Genomic DNA, 18,539 nt, shown 5'->3' with positions numbered 1-18,539 from the left:
TTTCAGGGCGGACCTGAGAGAAATGGAAAAAAACGGATGTGCTGAAATGTACACAAGTGGAATTCATGTGGCTGCCAGATTCATTACACTTCATCAGTTCTGGACTCTTATAGGGACGAATCCATTGTGATGAATTGTTCTGTGGAAAAATGGCTTCATTTGAAATATCTTCTGTGGTGCTGCAGAGATTTTTTCAGCAGCACAAAAAACCCCTATGCATGCATGCGTTCCTAAGTCTGTTTCCACATTCGTAACCCACAAAGAAGTCACCCGAAGCCAGATTGCCATCAGAGAGCGACAGGACAACATAAGTGCTGTCCCACTGGGCCAAAATTGATAGTTAGGTTTTCTGAGGCTTCGGGACATCATTCTCTTTGTTTTCTTCCTGCTGAATGTAAGGAGGAATATGGAAACAAAAATAGTCACCCTGAAGGTCTGATTTTGAGGGTCCTCTGATCTGTGGAGAGACCTGAGAGGACCTGGCTGCACTCTGAGCATGAATGAAAATCCAGCATGGGATCATAAATCCAGGGACTGATTCGACATTACACACACTGGTTTCATGTCAGTATAATTTCATTCATTTCACGAAAACATGCCATTCATTTCATAGGCATAAACCAACACAAACTGCAGTAATGTAGTGATGAGTCCAACTTTGCTTTTTCACGTTTGTTATGTTTGTTGTAATTAAGGACCAAGTATGCAGTGCTCCTTCTTCAGCCCCTTTTATGGCAAACGACAGGGCTGCAGGGATGTGAAGGCTCTCAAGCCGTCTTGATAAGGCCACTGTAGATGCTCCCCTCCTTCTCCCATTGTAGTTGGGGGGCCACCTTCTGAAGACCTGTTGCAAGCCTTTGCATTGAGTGTTTGGCTGGGAAAGTTGGTTGTGACAGGTAGGGCAGGATCAGAGCAGAAAGTGCCGTGGCTGACAGTGCAGCCTGAAGGGTTCCTTCATTATGCCAGGAGCCAGTTTACTTTCTCTTAATTCCCACCATGGTCAGCCAGGCTGATAATTCTGGCCTGCATCTCTAACCCTGTTTCCCTGAATTGATGGTAGAGATCCTGTTGACTTTAGCCTTGGATGGTCAGGCCTCCAGATGAAGAGAGCGGCAGCAAGAGTCTCTGCAGGAAACCCTTGCCAGTTATGTTGGAGGATGTATTGGTGTTTGGAGTGAGATGACTCACTTGAAACTCAGATTTTGGGTAAAGCAACTCTTTTCCTGGCCAACTCATATCTGACTCATTTACCACTGATGAATAAAGGATAAAATGCTCCTGGCTAAGGCCCATCTTAAGTATTGCTCTTTCTTTTTTCTGTCTTTCTTTCTTTTCTTCAAGTGACAGTGCCGATTATTTTTTTATTTGATTTTCTCTGGCAGGCTAAATGAAGAAAACCGTGAAAAGCTGCTACGCTTTTGGTGTTTTATTTCACCAAAGCACAACTCTGCATTTTAAGATCCAATTGAAACTTGATTATAGACTTCAGAAGAGAACAGATATAGAAAAAAGAGTTTGTGGATAGGAAAGAAAACATGCATGATGCTAACACAGATTTAAATACAGATGCAATTAAAGGAACAGGCATGCCCTATAAAACATTTCTAACTACCATAACTTTTGTGTGTTGATAACTGCTTATTCCCTATGTGAGATACAGATTTAGCTGATTAGAATTTTGCTTTGGCCAGACATCTGGTTCAGAAATTGTGCTATGAAAATATTCAGTACAGTGCTGTCCCTGATACATTGGAGCTTCTGTATGTTTCTTCTTAAAATGGAAAAATAAAAGGGTGTGGAGGGAGATCTCTTGCACTTACTATTTTTACAGCAAACAGTAAATCTTGAGAATGACATTTATCAGAATTTGACTTTATGGCTCTTGTTCAGCTGAGCATAGATTTTACTCAAATGGAAATTAAAACGAAGTGTAATTTTTAGATATTACTCTTAGTGTTACAGAGCTACCAGTTGCAGTTTTAGTCACAGCGCATTATATAATATACATTATATTATATACTAGAGCAACTGATTGGATCATGGGGTACGGCTAGACACCATCTAGGGTCACTTGCTGTGTTTGTCTATCAACTCATAAAGCTTCACTTAGCATTTCAGTATTTGGCTATCCACCTCAGCTGTGCTGAGTAACCTGCACATACCTGGCCATACCCCACAGGATCTGCAATCACAGCCAGGCTCAGGAGCTGAAGAAGAGCTTCCCCAGGTCAGGCTGCAGCCTTATCTTGCCCACCTTCCTCTTGTCTCCCAGTGGCGGGTGCATAAGGAAGGGAACGAGGAGCAGAGGAGTTTGAGAGTCAGGGCAAGGCTACTCACTCAGTCAGTAGATCTCAACAGCTGTATCTGACTCAGCCTGTGTAAAAGCCTCCAGGATACCTCCCCAGGCATAAACTTTTCAAAGCTTTTTTTTGAACCAACTTACACCTTTGGCACTCAGGTAGTGAATCTCACAGCCTCATCAGGCATTGCACTTCTTTTATTTTGTTCTAAACTTATTAACCAATACATTCACTGAGGAACCCCTAGTTCTTGCATTGTGAGAAATAAAAGCAGTTCTTTTCTTACTCATAGTCTCTGCCCCATTTCTGGGTTTAAAGGCTTCAGCTTCCTCAAGACTCTGTATACCTCCTGGTATGAAAATAATTTCTTACCTCTGATGATTCTTGCTCCTCACTGTGCCTTTTGTAGTTTTCTTTGAGATGGAGTAAGAACTGCATGCGGGATTCCAGGTGTTGGGCACACTGTGGATTTACACAGTAGCTTAATGTTGGGGATTTTTTTCTTGTTTCTGTTGCTCTCTGCTCTTCTACCATTAACTCCAAGCTCTCAGTCATAGCCATGACTGTGTATAAACAGGAAAAACTGTCCTCCCCCCTGTTTTGTGCATTGTGTGTTAGTGTTTGTTTACCTTCTTTTCCACTCAGAAATGGTGTTATGGGCTTTAGAACTGACCTGTATCAGTAATTTGGCATCATCAACAAACATAATCACCTAAATCTACTTGTAGTCTGCCAAGTTTCTTTGAGATGCTCTGGAGAATCCCTCCATGGTGAAAATTCACCAATATCGTTATCCATTTCCTACTTTTGATGGATTGTTAATCTATGAGCGGACCTTCTCTCGTAACCTAGGTTCCTCAAAGCATTTGGATAAAATTGTTGGAAGACTTTCTTTGCACAGGGATATCACTTGAACCCTCTTCCTTCATTTCCTTCAGAAGCTTATAATAAATTTGTGAAGCTTGCTTTCTCTATAAGTGTTAAGACATAACTCTTACCCAAATTACTATTACCTAAACGCCTACTGATTCTATCACCGATTATAGCTGCTTTCAATTTCCCTGTACAGGCTTACTGTATCTCCTGTAGTTTCCAAAAAGGGAATTGCATTTCATACCTTCTCTACCTCTTGTGTGGATGCTGAGTTAAGCAGTAAAGTTTGCTCATTAATTATTTCTTTAGCAACATCATAAATGCATTCCCCTAGAACTCACTGGACAAATATCATCTGCTCTTAGCAATTTGGCAATGTTTAATATATCAGTTTGTTTTAGTGCTGATTCAGTTTAAGATAGTTCATCTGCAAATAATAAAATCTCCCTGACACTTCTCTAGTGAACACAGATATAAATAGTTCATTTTGCTTTTGCGGTCTACCTTCCTTGATGCTTCTTTTATGCTTTGATCATTTCTTCTGATGTATTTTGAAAGATCTTTTATTAGTTTTTATGCCTTTAACATGTTGGTCTTCAGACTCTCCTTTGGCCTGCCTCATTGAGTGTTTGCATTTAACTTGCCCAAGTTTATAGTTTATTTAATTTGCCTTCTTTGGATGTTACTTCCTCTTTTGAGAGTATACATGTAGTTACCTTATTCTGCTTTTAAACTGTGATGGTTTTTACTTTTAGTTTCTTTTTCTTTGATCCATACAAAGTCCGTTTTTACTAGGATATGCACTTACTCAGGATCTCTTATATGATGTCTTTAGAAACTCTCCGAATCACCTCCATGGTATAGAAATGTACTGCTTTTTCCCCAGCTCTCTGCTACCGGAGGATCACTTTTCAATTACAATGATCTTCCCTGAGACAGCTGAGTTAAATTAGGAGCAGATTATGGCATAAAACAGCCATAGCATGCCAGAAAATCTATCTTTTGTTCAGCAGTTTCTATGACTTGGAAACATACCTTGAATTTTTATTTTTATGTGTGTGATGATGTAGCTATGAGGAATCTCTGTAATTCTATTTTTAAAAATAATGTAAAAGAAACATTTACTTTTTTGGAGGATGTACAGGGTTTATCTGTATTCTTAAATATTAACTTTTTTTTAAAGTGTAGATATGAACTATTTTAAATAATATTCTCATAAATAATATGGTTGCCATTTATTCTCAACTGCCACAGAACAAGTCTTAAGACGTCACACATTTTGCCAGATTTTATCCATATGGTAGGATTTTTGCCTCAACTGTTTCTTTTGTTTTAAGGTTTAAATGGAATACTTTTGTTTAGCATTAACTGCAAAGATACTACTTCATTCTGCCATAGTGTGAATGGCACATATAGAGAGCTATAGATGAGCACTCTTTCCAGCACACCAAAATAAACAGAGCAAATGCAAGAGGGCACTGCTCCTAGGAACTTGTAGTTTAAATGAGCCACAGTGAAACCTTAATGAAAAATCACAGTTGTGGTTCTACAACCATTACAGTCCCAATCGGTGTCTTTCTGAATCTGCCAACCACACAGAATCAGTCTGGATCAGACCCGAGCTCACAGATGCATCTCTGAGGAACCAGTCAGAGCATACAATACAGGATGGGGTTTTTTGCCTGTTTCATGTTTTTGTGCCAACTTCTTGTTAGCTACAGGAAAACTGACTGAACTGATGTAACTAACAGTGACATAAATGAAGTAACATAAATTTGGCCTGTCAGACTCTACCCCCTCAATTTTTTTTTTGAGAACTTTTGATTTTGGCAGAATGGGTATATATTGATTCACTGCTCGGTGTTATGGGACTACAGTGTTTTTCTCGCTGTGCTAAGGGTCCCAAAACTTTACTGGCTCTCACACAAAACTCTGGCCTAAGCAATTATCCCATAAAAATGTATGTTTTTAATGATAAGCCATTGGATAGATCCAGTGACTTCTCTGACACTAATAAAATGATGTTAAAGTGTATGCATAAATCTTCAAAAGGAGACTCAAGAAGGCTGTGAGAGTACTCACACTGAGAGACAACAGCTGGATTCGCCAGGGCACCCTAACCTCCTCTCCTTTTCCAAAAAGGACCTTGCGTCTGGCACTTGCATATAAAAATTTCTATTGGTGCTTAGGCTCTGGCTGATGCAGAATATGGGCATATTACTGGAATATATATTAGAATATAGCACTCAAGGTCAGTCCTGGCATTCAGAAGCACCCCCATCAGTGAAAAATTGACCAGGACTAAAACCCTGAATAAGATCATCTCTCAATTGTACTATGGTCATGAGAATGTCAGTCCCAGAAGCCAAATATAAGTGAACAGACAGTTGCACGTACTGCTTCCCTAAATCCTTATAAATAACCCAAAACCCCACTTTCACTTCCAGAGGTTTTCCAGAGCTCCACTCCTTCCTGCTCTGCCAATCTCCAGTTGAAATCTATTGACAACTATTTCTTCTCATTCGCTTACTCACAGCAGAACCTAACAACTGAACTGTTATCTGCTTCCAAATTATCCTCTTTCCAGACAGCCCCATAACATCCTGGATGTTTAGCAAGGGCTTATTGCACTTTTGCATTATGCCAGAGGACATGCAGGTCTTCCAAAAGTGGCTGGAGAAAGTGGAAGCATGTGGTCAGCACAACAGCAGCATACAGCATCAGTATGAATTCTCCACATGGTGCATTTTCCTTTGTCACACCTGAGGACCTCAGCAGCAGCCTGGGCTCCATCCCACCCTGGCTGCCACTCTGCGGTCTCTTCTGCAAGCCAGAACAATGTAAGAGGGGAAAAAGAGGGAACGCAAGAGGGCTTCACCTCGCCTCTCAGGAGCGAGGGAGCCACAGTGGTTACTGTACATAGGAAAGCTTCTCCACCATGTGGTGAGGAACAAAAGATTTGAGATTTATAGATTAATAATGTTTTAGGGTCAATAAACCTTTGGAAAGTGATTAGTCTGAAAAACATCTTCTTTTTCATATATCATTCATCTGACATATTTTTCGACGTACTAGCTGTGATCATTCCAAATCATAAAGGAATAACCTGTATAAAATCATTTAAAGACACACTGCTGAATTTTTCATTGGGAAGACTTTAATAAACTCCAGATTAATTTAAAATTCTCTGGCTTCCTTGCTGAATAAACTACCAAAGCCCATGCAAGCCCCCATTAATTACTTTTTTTTCCATGGGATCTCATGAGTTTGTACTTTCTGAGGGATGTTTTACTGGACCCAGTTATTATACTGCCTTACAAGATTTAACTGCTAAATGTCTCTTTTATTTATTAATTTGCATTTACTTTTTGCTCTCCCGTCATTTCAAAATTGTTTGAAGTGACTATTTTTAAGGAGGTCTTAAGTTCATTTGTCATATGGTATTCTGCCAGACCGAGGTAGAAAAAAGTTTATGTCCAAATTCTTACGCCCTTCAACAGCGAGGTGTCACCGTGATTTCAGAAGCTTCCCATTTTAAGATTGCCAGCATAATCCTCAGGTGTGGCAGCTTGTCAGCTACAAGGAATTATGACACTTTACACCAGCTTAGCATATGTCCCCACTGTTTTCTTACTGGATGTTTTAAAGAGCTCATCTTGCCTAAGCTGAATGTTTCCCAGAGCCTTTCAAATAAAAGATGTACGTATGATCTGATTTGATATTATTAATAGATACCTTCTCTATGACAGTGATCTGCTGATCGAGTTCAGAATTTGGTCTCAGAAGTTGCAGGCAGGCAGGCAGGCAATGCATTTGTGAAAGCACAGAATCAAAAATCAGAAGACTGAAGAAGAACCCCAGAAGAAACACTGCTAACTACTTGGCTACTAGTGAACTATTTCATTTTAATGGTATGGGCCCGCTTGAAAAAATAAATGCATGTATTTTTAATTGCAAAAGCTTGTAAAATAAAAGTATCACAGCTATTTTTTTCATGAAATTATTTGACTCTGTTGACACAAAGCATGTACATTTCTGAACAAAAAGTTATAAAATATTCTGACATATTTTAATATAAACAGGAACATTTTCAGTGATTGCTTGGATCTAAAATGTTTTTCCACTTGACATTTGTTTATACTTCCTAGGAAAGAAACTCTATTTATGGATAACTGAATAACACAAATAAACATCAGAGAGAGCTGAAAAATCAGCTTTGATTATGCATGAAAATCTACAATGTCATTGTGTACTCTTGTGCCGTATTCTGATTGCCTGTTTATTTTTACAGAGCTGCTGGCGAGCCCATGGAAGAAGAGCCAGCCTTGTGAAGTGCCAAGTCCTCCCTGATATTTCCTGTGGGTGACATCATTGTGTATCCCCCCAAAGCACCCTCAGACATGTCTTGTCTGCTGCTTGGGTGGCACAGATCAGATGGAACATAAACACTGGGCACAAAACTCTGAATAGCAGCTTCACTTGTTCTTTGGATGGACTTGAAAGGGCCCTAAAGATTCCTTAAATGTAACCGCTACAATTCTAGAGTTACAGTAAAACGGGCTTGGGAGAAAGAGCCTAGAGCATGCTTTTTATATGCTGTTTGACCAGCTCACCAACATAAATTGTGAAATAGAGTATTACAAAATTCTACATGATAGATTATAGATATAAGAATTGCAACAGCCAGCAAAATACTCGGTAAACTCCATGAATCACTTTCTGACACTGGGTAATTTTTTTCATACTGTGTTAAATTGTTAATAGAATTTGTTTTCCTTGCTCTGTGCAACGGAAAAAAAAAAACCCACAACTTTATTTTACGTGCCATTTTTTAACCCCCTGTAATGAGTTCTTAGCTGAATAAGTGAAAGGTATGTAAATTGCGATGAAGGATTTTAGCTAAAGGGAAAGCACTTCTTATTGTACTATAAATCCCCCTAAGTACTGTGCTTGGTGGTGCTTTACTTTCTTTTCCCTTTTCTCGGCCATCCCTCCCCATTTCATGTAATCTTTCCTATCATAAAAACACATTCACAATTCTCTAAAATGAGTGATTTTCTGCCTTTAAAAAAAAGTGCTGTACCCTCCGTAGTTGACAGTAGCTCTCACCAAATGTGCAGCAGAGATCAAGTACTCTCTGAAAAATGGATGGCTTTTCAAATGTGCTTTTAGTTTGTTCTGAAATGTTTCTGCATCCTGACTCTAAGAGCAACGATCTTCAGTAACTGCGTGCAGCTCATTTGAAGCTCAGGTGTTTCTGTGGAGGTTGTGTTGGGAGTGTTTTTTGCAGGTCGTCATGTGAATACGAACTGATTCTTTTATGTAGTCCTGCACCAAGAGAACTGATGTTGCTTAAGAAGCTTCAAAGGGTTTAGGCTTTATTTTAGATCCCCAAAGTGCAGCAAGATCTCCCTGCAACGTGACTTTAGCTGTTTAATTCCATGTTTGAGAACGTAACATAGAGTTGTGCCTTTAGCTGATAATGAACGCTTAAACTGTTACACGTGTTGCCTTACCGTCAGCGAAAGAGATAGGGCAGGTATGTAAGACCACTTCAACTGAACAAAACTCTGCTTCAGCAACTTTTATTTTGTTTACAACTTTCTCACCTAATGAACCCTGGGAGATACCTTGAAGTATTTGACTTGCAGTATTTGATAGCTCGCTCAGCAAATGATGTTCATTTTTATATATTTTCCAAACTCGGAAGATATATTAAAGCCATAAGTGAAGACTGTCATGCTTTTTATTCTGAAATCTGAAAGGAACCTTAATTAAAACAAGATTTTGGGGAAGGCCATGATATGAAAGATATGGAACAATATGGTTTCAGTTATAGGCAGACTCAAACCTGTAAATCAAAGATGAAAGATTTCACTCAAATAGAATTATATAATTCTCTTTTGTTATGCAGTCAGACTATATCTTTCATGCATTTGGGTTTGTTTACAATTAGCATTTTAATTTTAAAGACTTTTATTACTTATACAAAAGCTCTCTGCTACAAGTTAGAAATCTGAAGCATGCTTTGAAAAGGGAAATCTAAAAAAGGAACGTCATTTCCTATAATGTGAAGTAAACTTTTATTCTGAAAGGCTTATTCTAAAATGGATATATGCCCCTCAGAAAGTTAAATAAAATTCTACCCCCCATTTACAAGCCAAAAGCATGCTCATTTTAGTAATGCAGAGAGTCCCAGCAGGCTAAATTAACTCCTGGTGTAAGCCACCTTGCCTGACTTTGGGCTGTTCTGAAGGGGTTGCTCACATGACTAAAGCAATCAGGAGTTCATCCTGTATTTTCAGCAGACTTGTGAAGGCAATCTTGCTTGCCATTTACTGTAATTTTCTTGTGACCATCAAAGAAGTTTTCCTTCAAGAAAACCAAGGACCATAGCTGATGAGTTGGGTAATTTGTAGAGCTTTTCACATTTTGAAATAATGGCTGCAAAATTTTAATTGAGTGCCTAGTAAGATCATTTTAAAATTAACCCCACAAATGCAAAATCTGCGTGTGTCCTTAGCTTGCATGAAATTGAATATGAATTGCAGCCTGAAATGTAAGTTACAAACTTTACCAATTAAAGTCTATATTCTGGGGTGGAAATCAGCTAAAGCTGTCCTTTGTAGCTGGAAATGCTTTTAAAATGCCAGAATAATTTGAATTAAACCACATTATAAACTCACACTTATGCATTTGTACAGGCGTACTCCCAGACAGACATCTAGACATGCTATTGGTTAAAGTTAGGATCATTTGGATAAGCAAATGTGCAAATAAACTACACACAGATTGTGTCCAGAACTCTGTTCTCACTGAAGTCAATAGCAAAATCCTCTTTGATTTCAATGGGAGACGGATCAGGCCCTGTGTTTTTTTTCCCTTTAAGTCCAGAACACCATTACTTTTTGATTATGTCATTACAAGGCACCGTACAGCCCTCTGGGAAATGATCGAGGCTTATGGTGAATATCAACACTTCCTTCAAAGCAGACCTGGGCTTTCTGAGAGGGCAGTTTCACTTGCTGCTGTTTTCTTCTCACAGTATTTTTTATTACCATCAATAGCTCCCCATGGATTACAGTCAAAATATCTCCCAGCAATTTTAGACATACTTCCAGGCAAATAATCACATAGACACTCTTAAAAATGCCCAGTTTTAGCTGGATTCAACAACAAATTCCAAGAATTTCAGAAAGATGCACGAATTGCATGTTTCTCCATTCTAATGTTCAAATTCAGAGGCTTAAGCGCTGTTTTTGAAGAGATGTCACAGTCTCATGTCTCCCATAGACCTCAGCTTAGGCCAGGGAGATTGACGGGTCTGAAAATTAAGTCTCAGCTATTTCAAGCTGGCTGCCAAAATATCTACATCTGAGCTTAGATTACTTCTAAAAATGAGCTGAAATGGATAAACGAGGAGGGGTAAATGGCAGTTTCTGTGAGTGATTCCATGGAGAAGGTGAAGCTGAGGAGGTGGCAGAGAGCCCTCAGAGCCAGGTTGAGCCTCTGCCTGGTGCTGGTGGCACGGGGGCTGCAGGCGAGCGGGAGGACATCCCACAGCACTGCCACCCAAGGCTGCCATTGCCATTAGCAGCAAATCCTTGCCTCCCAGGGGAAGCGTGTGGGAATTTGCACTCTGCCTCTGGATCAAGGTGTCTCCAAACCACCAGCCTCCAGAATGAGAGATGTCCCAGCAGCAAGTACCACTAACATGCTTGCTCCAGTTCATATTCTTCCCTAGTATTAGAGACTAAATACTAAGCTCAGTGGGGCTTTTCCTGTATTCTTGTATTTTTCTTATATTCTTAGGTCATTAAATACTTTTCTTGTATTCATTGGTCCTTAAATTCATAGTAGAAACTGAAAACTAAAAAGTGATGTGACTCAGGACATCAAGAAAAGAATGATTTTTATCCAGCTTAATGCTTTTACCTGGGCTGGAGTGGGAACAATGATGAACAGTAAATCTCAGAACTGCTAAAACCTGAGTGTCTTGCACTTCATTTTTGGACTCTGTGTGCAGGAATTCTGTATGTGCTCATTTGGCTTTAATATAATCTGCAGCAATGAAGTGCTTGATTATATGATCCTTTTCCATGCAAAATTCCTAGTGAGTAATCAAAGTTCATGGGAATTTTGCCAGTGTAAAGATGACAGAATTAGTCCCTTTTTTAATTATGTACCTTCCTAATTTTGCTTTCAGTGAAAATGAAGTAACTAATTCCAGGCAAGTGAATCTGAGGAAAATAAAATCATTAAGCTATCTTAAAAAAACATCATAAAAGAAAAAGAAAATATGAACAGCTGTTATGCAAACAAAGATGGCTGTTTCTTTACTTTGCAAAAAAGGCTACAACATGCTGCCAGCTGAATGAAAGTGGCAAAATAAATCCCTCTCTAGAGTATGTGGTATTTGAGTTGATGTCTTATCTAAGTGCAGCCTCCCTAAAAAGCTGAGAGTCATAGCCGGAGATGAAATATTAGAAAGGTTTTGCTGCAGCCAACACCAGAGGTCCTGTAGAGAACAAGAATGTAGAGACTGACTAATTTGTGTAGACAGACAGCAGGACACTTTCGGGGCAATGTGTCTGAGACGAAGAATTAGAGGGAACTTTTCCAAAGGCACTGATGTCTGTGAGGCAACTAACTTCTACTAGCTTGCAGGGGCAAAAGAGATGCCCAGCGAGCATTTATTCTTTGGGAAATGCCCCCACCGTCCCACAAGCATGCCCACACGCATGCAGACATGAACCTCACTGGACACTTTTTTGTCCTAACCAGCAGTGGCAGCCAGGTGTGCTGCCCTGACGTGTATGCTGTGCATTTGCTCGAGAAGTTATCGGCCCCTAGCAGACACTTCATAACATGACTGATAGGGGAGATTTTTGTAATTTTTTTTTTTCTCAATAGTGGCCTTTCCAGAAGTGTAGCAGTGCACGATTGTTTTATTTTAAAAGGTCACAATAGAGCTTTGTGAACCATTGTACTTTTTTTTTTTTACAGACTCCATATGGAACTAAAACAGAATATGTACATGGCGGGGGAACCTGCTGGGAAAGAATTTCTCTTAAATCAAGTTTCTGCTACCTGCTTTTCATCCTGAATTTGAAGGAGTTTGGATTCTTAATTATCATTTAAGCTTTTACTTTGTCAAGTCACTCGCTTTGGTTTTTTACCTATAATTGAATTCACCCTTGTAACACACAGAAAACCACCCAAAAAAAGTCTGTCTTTTCTGACAGATGCCCCTGCCCTTGGTGTGGGAATGAGAATAGGTTATCTTTGTCACTTCTAGCAGCAATTACATGCTTCATTTTTGTGACAGATCCAAACTGGAGTGGTATTTTATGAGTACGATTTAGCTGGCTGTCTGCTGATCATTAAAAAAAGAAATTGTGAAACTCACATTCCTCTCTAACCTCAAAAGGGACCCATTTTGATTTTAACAATGTAATATTTTCACTTGATCCAAAAGGTTTTTGTCCCATGACATCTTGTTACTAGCTGAGTTTTAGTCTCTAGCAAATAACACACCACAGAGAGCAAAGACCAAAAAGGACATTCCAGAAACTATTAATTATATCCCTTCTGCACAATCCTTCATCCTGCTTTAGTACCATGCTCTGTGGTACAGCATATTAGAAGAGTTTATAGAAAAATATAAATTGTTCTGCGCCATCAAAGATACTACTATTTGGGTGTTAATTAGTACACTGTGAGTTGGGCTGTAATTTATAAGGAAGACATGCTCCTGCATGGATGGTCTAAAGGCAAGTGACGCCTGACACCAACGGCGCTGGTACTGTGCAGCGAGAGTGATTCTGTGCTGAGATCTCCACACATTATCCCCTTCCCGATGGTATGCCTGCACGTCCAGAGGCACATTTGCAATAGCAGAGCAATAGGATGCCCTGTTTCAAAGACCACTGAAATCCCTTCTCTGACAGGCTTTGGGTAAGATCCAGGAGGCAGCTAGAGCAGAAACCTTAACTTTGTGCTCAGCCACACACAAACTGTAAAAAAAGTGTAGATACAGACCTGAACTCAGCCTCACATACCTGTTTCTGATATGAAGTGCCAGTTCTTCTTCTAGAAAAATCTGTCTGAAAGAGCTTTGACACCAGTGGATGTATTCTATTGACTTCAGCGGGCTTCAGGATAGCGTGTATGTCATGTGTTATGGGAACAGGTTCGTACTCATGTCTCTTGCTGCTTAGTTTACTGCTATTTTAAATTTCTTGATTGGCTTAATATTCCAAGTTAAGATGCAGTAGGAAAGCATAAAGCAATACCTGGTGAAGTCATAACTGAAGATTTCAAAGCAAACTTACTGCTGTGGGTTTTTACAACACTGACGTTTTGGTGTAGGGATGCACAGCTGAAATGTCTATTTTTTTCTTGGAAAATTGATGTTGCTATCTGTTTCTATGATAAAAAACAGTCCTTTTCCTCAGAGCACTAAAAGTTTATCTGTAATTTGTCTTTCCAGGCAGATGAGATTCTAAGGGATAAAACATCAGTGGGACCGACCCAAAGGGCAAAATTTTTAAAGGTCAATAATAATATTTCCACAAGAGTAAAAAGAACCTGTGGATTATTGATATTATTCCTGATACATTTTTGTATCTGAAAGCATCCAATGAGCAACGTTAAGTAATATTGTGCTCCAAAATGTTGTTGATTATATATATATGAGCATTGGATTGGTGTGAAATAGTCTTCAACCAAGTTGTTAAAATCCCTTTTGTTTTGTGTTTTGTATAATTCTTTGGCTATAGTCTTGTCCTAGTGTGAATAAAAGCTATTTGAAGTAAGCTTGTTTGATACTCTGAGCTTTTTTTTTGCCTGTTTTTTTTTAATCAGTGCTAAAAAGAAGTGGAGCTTTGAACATGCCACCCTGGTTGGATCATAGGAATCTGACTGTTAAAATATAAAGGGCGGAGCATGGCGAAGCTGGAGCGCATAAAAAAAGAACCACAAATGTTAATGTAAAAGTAATGTTACATAGCAGGCTAAAACCCACACAAAGCAGAGCATTGCAGAGCTCCGGCTTTAACACCAAGCTCATATTCTATAGTTCCTTTGGCTCATTGTCCTGAGGCGTTGCAGAACACATAATTCTCCTCCCAGTGAAACAATTTAAATAGTACATGCACTGTTTTGAAAGCTGTAAGGCCCCTACTTTGTGGGAGGTGGGGAATATCCAGCACACTGCAGCAATACCCTGGACCACGATATTGCGCCAGCCCTGCTGCTGTAAAACTCGGAGTTGTTACGCTGATACAACAGACCTGTTTTGAGAAAGGCACCCCACAAAAGCAGTGGAGTGAGGAAGGGCTGTGTTTGCTGTGAGAACACTTTGATCACTTGCACATCATCAAAAGCAGCTCACAGATTTAGGTCTCTGAGATTGCTCCTCTATGTGTAGCTTCATGCACCTAAACTTGAAAGCTGAGCGGGCAGAAGGGTAGCTGGGAAGTGCAGGCACTTGATTTGCACATGCAAATCCCTACCTTCTGGCACCTGTCCAGAGGTGGATTAAAACCAAAATGAAGCAAAACAGCACCCTATGATTTTAGCTTTATTCCATTCTTCAGAATAACACATCTTTTTCCTTTCGAGGGAAAAGAACCCCAGCCCCAGAAACCCATAGCTCCATTCCAATCAATAAAATATTGTTTGAAAATTTGGACATGTAACATGTAATTTCCTTGGCATATTTCAAAGAAGTTCCATGCCCAGAGGAGCTCAATCTATCCAGTCTACCTATCTGCTTCTCTGCTTTGCTTGTTTCCTGTGATTCCATTGTGATAAATTGCAGAGCCCTGTGATAAATTGCATTCATCATGTCTTTCTGGCTGCTTCACCTGCATTTTGTACATTAAACCCTCTCCCTTGGGACTACTTCTAACATTCCAACCTTGTGAGAGGCTCCAGCTAGACACCGTTGCTGCTTTAAAATCAACCTGCCACAGAAATGACCCTGCCTTTGAGAAGTGGAGTGGGTTTTTGGAAACCCTCAGGCTAACAATGCTTCTAGGAATCTCCTGTAGGTGGGTGGGAGTGAATTCTTCCAGATTCCTTCTCGTGCGTTCTCACTGCTTCCCCTGGAGATCCTCCTCCCAAGGAAAAATCTTTCTTTCCACTGGCAGCTTTGGAAGGAGTATCAAGAGTTGGATGGCTCACTGTCAGAAAGGGTAAATAAAAGCTGGATGGGTTTGTGTTGAGCCATTGCACTTCTGCCTTATTTCTGCCTCTTTTCCCCGCCAAATGAGAGGAAGATAATGTTAAAATTATGGTTTCAGCATGCTATTGAGATACTTTTTTCTTTTCTTTTTTTTTTTAACAGAGAAGGGTTTTATTTTTCCCTTTGCTATCACAGTTCCCCAGGTACAGTACTCCTGGAGACTTGGAAAACAGAGTTTCAGGATTCTTATTACATCCTCCTCTGGACCTGCCTATAAAAGGGAGTATGTTCAGTGAAAACCCAGAATGAAGTTCTGTACTTTACTAGAAGCTGAGTAAGGGCATGGGTCCAGATTTTGTGCAAACTTTAGCTTATTTACTACTCTTAGCTTGTATGCTCCTTCAGGCTGGGCTTCTCTGTCCACGTACTACTGAAAAATACCCAGCCTGTTATGACTGCCACATTAATGTCTTCATAGATTATTAGTAACTAAATAGAGCATTGCTGGTAAGATCCCAAATTGCCTCTTTTGTGGTATATTTTATGTACAAACAACATCATTTTACATCATTCAGATCATTATAGCATTTGAATGCATTGTTCTTTAGCTAGTTAATCTGATTAAATATTAGTCTGTGCTAAAGTTATTAAGTATTATCAAAACAAAATATCCATCAATCACTCAAGGTAAAAGCATGCATTACAAATATTTGTCTTCCCTCAACTCAGTACAGGTTCACTTTCCATATCCACGGTACCTAATCTTAGCTGTGACAGAGTCCCAGCCTAACTACATGCAATTCTACCAGAATCTACGCAGTAACAAAGGGTATGAACATAACTGGGGTCATTTGTAATAATTTCTTCTCAACTTCTCTTGCCTTTGATTGTCTAAATTCTGCTCTCCAACTTTGGCTATGTTGGGCAGCACAACCAGCAAAGGTCTAACATTTTTCTCAGTATTTTAGATAATCTAGTCTTGAGAATATTATTGAAACATCTATAGTTAATCTAGTATAGAGTCTATAATTAATCTAGTCTTGTTATAATTAATTTGGTCTATGAGCAGGGATAAATTAGATGATTCCCTGTTCTAGCTACCAAATGCAGCAGGAAAAATAACAACAGATTCTTAGGAAACAAAACCAAAATTAAGTCTGCAATTGATTTCTCTCATTTTCAACCGCCTCTCTTCCTCCCTTCAAAATCATCTTATATAAATATGTATGATGTTAGCCAAAATGCAAATGTGTATTGTCTGTCACTAGATCTAATGTGTAGCAGTTCTGTCTCTGCCACCTTAGCCAGAAGGAACCAGTCCCGGCTCCTTCTGAGCTACTGCCTGCAGTGGGCGTTTGAGTTCGTACTGAAAGTTGAGTACATAGTTTAAGAACAGCTGCAACAACATCTGTAAACAGTGAAAAGAACAGAAAAACTTTAAAAAAGAATATGTGGACTCCAGTTGCACTTTAAAATGTTCAGCAAATTATTTAATGAAAAGTATTATCACAGTGTAGTATTGCCTTGCAATGAAATCTTTGGAATTTTTACAAATATTGGATGCTGAAAAACCTCTCCATCTTCATTGACATAAAATAGCCCATGTTGCCTCCTTTGGAGCCTGTATCTGCACTGGGGATGTAAATCTAAAGTGGTACCAGACAGCTCCTTCTGAATCTTCTTTGTAATGTCAAAATTTCCATGTACTCATGATTGCTGTCCTTTCCTCCTGTGTAGGTGTAAGTAACTCTTTCTTTGGTTACTGGCTGACGGCACAATATGGAAGGAGCGGTCCTGGTCACAAGTCACGATTCCTCAGATTCTTATGTAGATCTTGCTGCTTCTTGGTGTTGCTGAACATGTCTCATGGGAATGTAAGTGGTTTATTGATTGAGCTGATAAGGTGTACTGAGAATTGATGGTGGATAGCAAGTATCTGACTGTACAGAACTTTTTTTTTTTTTTTTAGGTCAGGAGAAAAATATGCCAGAAAATATATTATTGGTATTAATACTGAAGTGCTGACAAACAGTCAGTACTAGGGCACACCATGTCTCTCCTTCTATTCAATTTCAGTAGGAAGTAGACTTACTCTGAATAGCAAAATGGCCCAAACTGAATTACTTTGTTAGCACTTTTTAAAACTAAGCAGATTGAAGAAATAAATTTATTTCAGTGGCATTCAACATGAAAATCCAAGATTCTTGTAAACATTCAGATTTTCATCCTCAGAACAGCCACAAAAGCAGGCCAATTGTTGACTCTTTTCACAGATAGGATTAAGAGTTGTTCAAGGATCCACAAAGAGCTTGTAGCTGATGGAAGAATCTCCTGAGCTACAGTCCTAATGCCAGCACCCAGACAGTCCATGTGACTATATTTCTTCCAGATGCCTTCACACTATAAAGTAAGTGTGTGTGTATTTGTGACTTGAGCTGCTGAATCTGCCTCTTCTAATTTTAGCTCATTGTTTTGAGCTTGCTTGTTCTCTGGCATGTGTATTACTTACTGGAACATTGCTAAAGAACAAAAACTTTTATTTATTTTTTCAAAGAAGACAGTATGAGCATATAGAAGAGACGTGGGATTTTTATGAATCATATCCTGTAGTTTCCTCATGTTTTTTTTTTCTTACTCGCTCCCTGGTTTTCAATGACCTTCACAAAACAGAGAGAACTGCCTGGGTTGTGTAAAAATCCATGCACAGGAACTAGACCTTTCCTTTATCCTTCTAGATGTGTTGACTGTTGTGATTTGAATACAGATTGCAAAGAACACAAAAATATCAATAAATACTGCACTTGTGTAAGGGATAACAGCTGAATCATTTCAGATGAGGCTTCAGCGGATTTAGAAGGAAGTTATCTCAAGACTGTCACTGCTTATAAGCATAAGTCTGTGGTTCTTATTATCAAACAAAGAAATATCAGCCCGGTCCTTATGCCCCATATTAACCTTAGGGGTTCAGTGAATGGACAAGTCAGAACAGGCATATGCTGCATGCACCGAGCCCTCACAAATGAATGTAAAGCAAAGCCCTAACTCACATTGCAGGTTGAGTCAGGAATTTTGGAAAAATCTGCTTCTTGCTGAACAGGTGATTTCTCAACTCTGCTTCTACTTTCTCCCTACTTAGACTGACTTTGAGTAGTACTAATGACTTTTCAAGACACATT

At 39.3% G+C, this 18,539-nt stretch overlaps 1 protein-coding gene across 8 annotated transcripts in view; it reads left to right on the top strand.

The window, feature by feature from the left end:
• HDAC9 (histone deacetylase 9) overlaps positions 1–13,990 on the top strand; it is a 491,942-nt gene extending 477,952 nt beyond the window's left edge. For 7 of the 8 annotated variants that reach the window (XM_087773643.1, XM_087773615.1, XM_087773650.1 and 4 more), the window contains one exon: positions 7,465–13,990. In XM_087773643.1, the coding sequence (XP_087629769.1) occupies positions 7,465–7,504 (40 nt within the window). In that variant the 3' untranslated portion in view covers positions 7,505–13,990. The remainder of the gene's footprint in view (positions 1–7,464) is intronic. The other variant, XM_087773600.1, reaches the window with a different exon arrangement.
• Positions 13,991–18,539: the final 4,549 nt, after the last annotated feature.

Source organism: Nipponia nippon, unplaced genomic scaffold, assembly GCF_047370975.1.
Source record: "Nipponia nippon isolate SJK-2023a ecotype South Korea unplaced genomic scaffold, ASM4737097v1 scaffold_1, whole genome shotgun sequence".
Lineage (NCBI taxonomy): Eukaryota > Metazoa > Chordata > Aves > Pelecaniformes > Threskiornithidae > Nipponia > Nipponia nippon.
Note: the sequence above shows the minus strand (reverse complement) of the source record. Positions and strands in the feature narration are given on the sequence as shown.